At 36.6% G+C, this 5570-nt stretch overlaps 1 protein-coding gene across 2 annotated transcripts; it reads right to left on the bottom strand.

Annotated features, from left to right (window-relative positions):
- Nucleotides 1-341: 341 nt before the first annotated feature.
- Nucleotides 342-5233, bottom strand: LOC109001722 (cucumisin-like). Of its 2 annotated transcripts, none has more exons than XM_035693221.1 (10): nucleotides 4980-5233; nucleotides 4775-4866; nucleotides 4053-4144; nucleotides 3708-3951; nucleotides 2328-2838; nucleotides 2072-2175; nucleotides 1681-1899; nucleotides 1420-1531; nucleotides 1106-1319; nucleotides 342-994 (listed from the first exon to the last, which is right to left on the bottom strand). In XM_035693221.1, the coding sequence occupies exons 1-10, from the start codon at nucleotides 5073-5075 to the stop codon at nucleotides 471-473; spliced, it is 2208 nt and encodes a 735-aa protein (XP_035549114.1). In that variant the 5' UTR covers nucleotides 5076-5233; the 3' UTR covers nucleotides 342-470. The 2 variants fall into 2 exon arrangements, with proteins under 2 accessions (XP_035549114.1, XP_035549113.1); XM_035693220.1 differs by having other exon boundaries at nucleotides 4053-4147; nucleotides 4980-5232.
- Between the last annotated feature and the right edge of the window lie 337 nt (nucleotides 5234-5570).

Below are 5570 nucleotides of genomic sequence, written 5' to 3'. Positions count from 1 at the left end.
ATAAATTTAAAATATTGTTATAATATAATTTTTAATATTATTTTTATTTTTTATTTTATGTTTAAAAAAAATAATAATAATAAAAAAAAAGAAATCGGTGAGGTCGTCGAAGCCAAGCATTATTCGTGACATTGCCCACGGATATTTCATCATATTAGGATTTTGTTTTTTTTTTTTTTCGTTTTTGCGAAGACTACGAGTCCACTTTGGAAAAGTCGTTTGGGCCACAAAGTCTGGCAAACGTTCTCCACGACTTTTTCTCCATTTTGGAACCCAAAAAGATTATAAAATTTTTCAAGAATCAACCATACATAGGATGATTTACTTATTTGTTTTCCATGTCAAAATAACAAAGTGAGTAGAACATTAAAATTGCAAGATAGAATCTTTATTTCGTACACCTGATCAATTCCCTGCATAACTGGAGCAAAGTCTTAGATAGAAGCGATTTTTCCAGCGCTTCGTCTTCGTCAGGCCGGAGCAAACACAGCAATGGGGCTCCTCACTTGGAACGTACCGTCATCCCACGTTAAAGAAGCAGAGACTATAAACTTATCTATAGTTCCTTCGATCGTGAGCGTATACGGTAGCTTTTGTCCAAGAGATGTGAAAGATAGAATGCTTGGAGTTACTTTGATTGTAAACCCAAGTGGGGAGGTCAAAATAGCTTTATACGTAGACGTCGGGGATCCAACATTGGTGACAATCCGATTGAAAACACGATTGACGGATCTCAAGGGCGGCGTGGATAGAGCAAATGCTGGATAGTTTAGATCGCTCACGGTTCCATTAGTGGCATCAGAACAGCTACTATTGTCCCCAGTCAGAAGTTGTAATGATTTGGTATTATATCCTTGTCCGCACAGAAATTTTATGTAGTCAGCTGCATCAATATCATAGATTAAACCAGGATTTGGAGCCTTTGAAGGATTTATATTGCCTGCACCGTATGCAAGTTCAGCCTCGGGATTCTTTCCAGCACTCATGGGGTCAGCTGCCAGTAATACGTACGCCAAATGGGGAGGGAGTGAGAGGTGGTAATACAAGACAAATTAAAATTGATGGGTTGTGTGTGTGCGTGTGTGTGTGTCTATATATATATTACCGGTAGTCATGAGAGCCGACTTGATAGCGGCAGGTGACCATTTGGGGTGCAAGGATTTGACGTAGGCAGCAGCTCCAGTAGCATGTGGGCAAGCCATGGAGGTGCCCGACACAATATTGAATGACAGTTTTCTATTATCACCTTCAACCTGGGAAATTGGGGAAATTGGTGACCATGCTGCTAGAATGTTGAGTCCGGGAGCTGCTAAATCCGGCTACAACAGAATTAAAAAGGGTCTTAAATCTTAACGATATATAATGAAGAAATATTACAAGAGCGCAACGCAAATTAATTATGAGGAAATTAATTATAACCTTGAGAATGCTGGGCGTAACTACATTTGGACCCCTTGATGAGAAGGAGGGTATGAAAGGTGCAAATGCATCCTTACGCTCGTTAGTCTTGAGAATAGTCGCAGTCGGGCTCCTATACATGTTTATATATTATAGCATATACGCATTAGGATTATTAGTGGGGTTTGAGGTGATTTTCGACAGTCGATGCCTATTGGTTCGACCATATATATATAAGAAATGCATATATAGCCCCTGATTTGAGATATTTTGGGTCTATACCTTGTTGAATTTATGTAGAAGTAGACGTTGCTACCATCCTCGACGTCAAGGTAAGATGCGGGCAAGGGAAAAGAGAAGGCAATATCCCTGCGCCCGGGGCCTTTAATCACAGTTCCAACCGCGCTCGCTAGAAGTGCTCCTTCCCCATCACCCAGGAAATCACAAAGTACAATTTTCCCTTTCACTAAATTCTGATCCAATGTACCTGGATCGCAATACCTGCAGTACTGTAGCATTAGTTCCACTGACTGCTATATATTGTGAGGTCGACGGAAAGAACATTACATTCACCTTCTACTTTTCTAGAGTTATTGGAACACAAGCAAAAAGCTAATGGGATATGTATTCTTTTTTCGATTCTCATGTGCATGGTTACGGCTGGCCGACTTACCTGGACGAGGACCCCTCTAAACCCGCTGTGGTGTTTGGTGCATCTCCGCCATAAATTATCGGATACATTTCATTCTTGAGGTCAAATGTATTAATTGAAATTCCCTACACATGGAGCAATGCATATTAATAATTAATTCATTAACGGGCATTCAATGGGATTAAGAAAACAGCTGGATATATTCATTCATACTCGAAACTACAGCTATGGGTAGCAGAGGACTAAGATGGGGCTTGATCACTTTATAATTATATACCTCATAGATCTTGTCGTTACCCAATTGGACCTCAGTGAAGAACTTTCGATCTATGGCGCTTGCAGACACGGAAAGAGACCAGGGCGAAATGTTTGTGAGGGTCGCTAGACCTGGACCCCTGTTACCAGCTGAGTTTGATGTCAATATTCGATTTCTCATAGCATGAAAGGCACCGATGGCAATTGAATTTTCAAAATAGCTATCAGCAGTTCCACCGACTGAAATAGATATTAGGTCGACGCCATCAGCAATAGCATCATCAAAAGCTGCAAGAATGTCAGCATCACTACAGCCATCAAGCCAACATATTTTGTACACAGCAATGCGTGCTGATGGAACCCCTCCTCGTGCTGTTCCCGAGCCAAGCCCCTGTACGCTTGCCATGTTAACAACGTTCCCAGCTGCTATGGATGCGGTATGTGTCCCGTGGCCGTCTGAATCTCGAGGAGATCTATTGTCATTTTCGGAAACATCTCCATTGCTACGGTAATATTGTGCTCCTATGATTTTACTGCCCAAGCGACAACGCCATTAATTGTAAGCGGTGCTCTTTGACTGACTCTTCCTATATATATGCGTCATGTGTACGTGCATAGGGCTGTAAAGGAACTAGTGATAGTCTGCTCGGTACTTGTTTGGTTAAACTTGAATCGAACTCGACTAGTGAAAATAAAAAAAAAAAAAAAAAAAACTCGTTTGTGAAAACAGATACCCGCTTGAATTGTGAATGACACATACCTAACAAAACTCGACTCGACTCAGTTAAGATTCACTCATTTATGCTCAAGTCGACTCGTTAGCTTGACACAATTAAAACTCATTCATATATTGATAAATATATACATACACCTATGTATATATACACACACATATATATGTAGTAACTAATAATATAAGCATACCATTTTTATAATTAAATATATAATATGTAATCTAATTACTTATGTTTATATAGTGAATACACTTCATAAGTATATTTTATAATTTGTATAATAATTAATCAATAAAATTTAATAATTTGATATACTAGTATGTGGGAACCATATATGAAATAGATATATGCTATCATATTAAGTGTATATATTAATAATATATATAGGCATATAATATATTGTTATTTTGGATAAATATCAACTAGTTAGATATTACTTATTTATAATTTTTTAAAATTTTATAATTCAATAGAAGTTCTACTTATTAGTTGTATAAATTTAATATTAAATTATTTATTTATTTATTTATTTTATTAATTATTAAATCTTATTTAAATATTTTGAATTGAGCCGAGCTTGACAAGCAAAAGACCGGCTTGACTCTACTCGATTACAGCTTTTATACGTGCATATAGGCAAAAAAACAAGTGGTTGTAAAAAGATATACTTGTTGCAAGTAAAGTCGGTTGAGGCTCGGCAGGTGCCCCTCCATTTGCTAGGCGGCGGACCAAATCCTTTGTCGCTAAAGCTATCAGACTCGGGCCAGATTCCACTGTCAAGAACTCCAATAATGATGTCGCTTTCAACAGTTGTTCTTTGAACTTGCTGCGGGAAGCCAAGGAAGTCCCATGACCTTGTTGTATCGAGTTTTTTCTGTTTGTTGGGGAAGACGGACACTACGCCTTCCATTCCTACATGTTCATTGTCACAACGGGCGTTTTAATTTACTGTATTTATGCATGCATGAAATAAAACATGGAGAGAGAGAGAGAGAGAGAGAGATGAGGCAGACCAGCCATTTTTTGAGCTTCTTCCTCTGTAAGCTTCGCTGCAAATCCATTGAAACTCCTCTTGTAGCTATAAAGTAGAGATTCCGGTCCAGTATTGCTGAATCCAATTATATAAATTAAATTTGAAAGTTCCGATCGAATAGCTTTGATGGGATTAATTAATTCATCTCCCTTTGGTCATAAAATTGAAAAGAATAATACTAATATATATATGGATTGCGTACTTTTATTTAAAAAAGTAAAATCTATAATTAAAAAATAAATACACAATATGACTTCACATTCAATCACTTAGAAATATCTAAAATAGGGGCAAAATGGTAATCCAAATATATAGTGTTTAAAGAAGAGTTTCGATCGCTAGATGTTAAAATAAATGGATATGATTAATTGTAACAAATAATAAGTAGATTTCGTACTTCTTTACGTCTAATTTGATTTTTTTTTTTTTTTATCACTACTGGATATTATAAACCAAACTATTTCAAAGTATAGTTTTACCAATAAAATGAATTAAAGAATTTGAGATACATGAATTAATATTTTAAATATTAGTATAAATTAATATTTTAAATACTGGATAATTTCGTTTCTCTCCCATAAATAAAGGTTGTAATTCAAGTGTTGGCTTATAAAAAAAGAAACATGTATATATAATTCCATTATCGTAATGACAATAATTTCAAGCATTCCACATAATTGCAGTACTACAGCTTTTTATCACCTGTCAATGACTTCTTGTAGCATGCTCGCGTGAAGGCCGGATAATGTGGAAACCTCGTCCTGCCGACTTTCTCCCATATAGACAATATAAGCCTGCATGCAGCATCCATGCATGCACATGATGAGTATCTTCGATAGAAAACATATATATATATATATAAGCTGAGATCAAGCATATGTGTGTGTAGATAGATAATCAGGTTTACCTTTCGGTCATTCTGTGAAGCTGAGTGACCAATAACGAGAATGGTCGCGAGGCTGAGGAGGAGAAGCCATGAAAGTCTAGAAGTTTTGCGTGCCATTGGAGGTTCAAACTCAGCTATGAACTTGGCTAGATAGCATGTACGCTCTATCCTATATATAAACTCATCCAACCGTTGGAAAACAAAAAGCAAAACACGAAAGCTGGTACGTTGATCTAGATAAGTTTAATTTTTAGGGCAGTGATCAGAGTAGTGGCCAGAAAGGTTTACACGAACATGATCATCAGTACTACTAGTGAAGAACCAAAGTCGAGTGGGTGATTTTTCCGACTCCGAAAACTTAAGACAAAAGGCGATCATTATCCAAGACAGCCTGTCTCGTGGTCCAGACGCAAAATAAAACTGACAGCTTGTCGATCGCATGAGATAGATCGAATGAGATAAATCGTACCTGATTGGGTGCTCTACTAGCCAACTGCTGCCGCTAAGTATATTATTATTTTTTTTATATGTATTTTTTAACACTTAGAATATTTTTTTTTTAAAAAAAAAATTACAATATTATTAAAAAATATTTTTTTAATAATTAAATAA

The sequence above is a fragment of the Juglans regia genome, chromosome 8, assembly GCF_001411555.2.
Source record: "Juglans regia cultivar Chandler chromosome 8, Walnut 2.0, whole genome shotgun sequence".
NCBI classification, from domain to species: domain Eukaryota; kingdom Viridiplantae; phylum Streptophyta; class Magnoliopsida; order Fagales; family Juglandaceae; genus Juglans; species Juglans regia.
The sequence above is the reverse complement of the archived record's forward strand: the minus strand, read 5'-3'. Positions and strand labels throughout refer to the sequence as shown.

What these genes read in the sequence shown, in the direction of transcription:
- LOC109001722 (XM_035693220.1), bottom strand. Translation starts at nt 5,075, where the DNA reads ATGGCACGCAAAACTTCTAGACTTTCATGGCTTCTCCTCCTCAGCCTC. An exon ending in TTCTACATAAATTCAACAAG is followed by an intron (nt 1,532 to 1,680) that starts GTATAGACCCAA and finishes AAACATGTATAG; the next exon opens with GAGCCCGACTGCGACTATTC. An exon ending in TTACGCCCAGCATTCTCAAG is followed by an intron (nt 1,320 to 1,419) that starts GTTATAATTAAT and finishes ATTCTGTTGTAG; the next exon opens with CCGGATTTAGCAGCTCCCGG.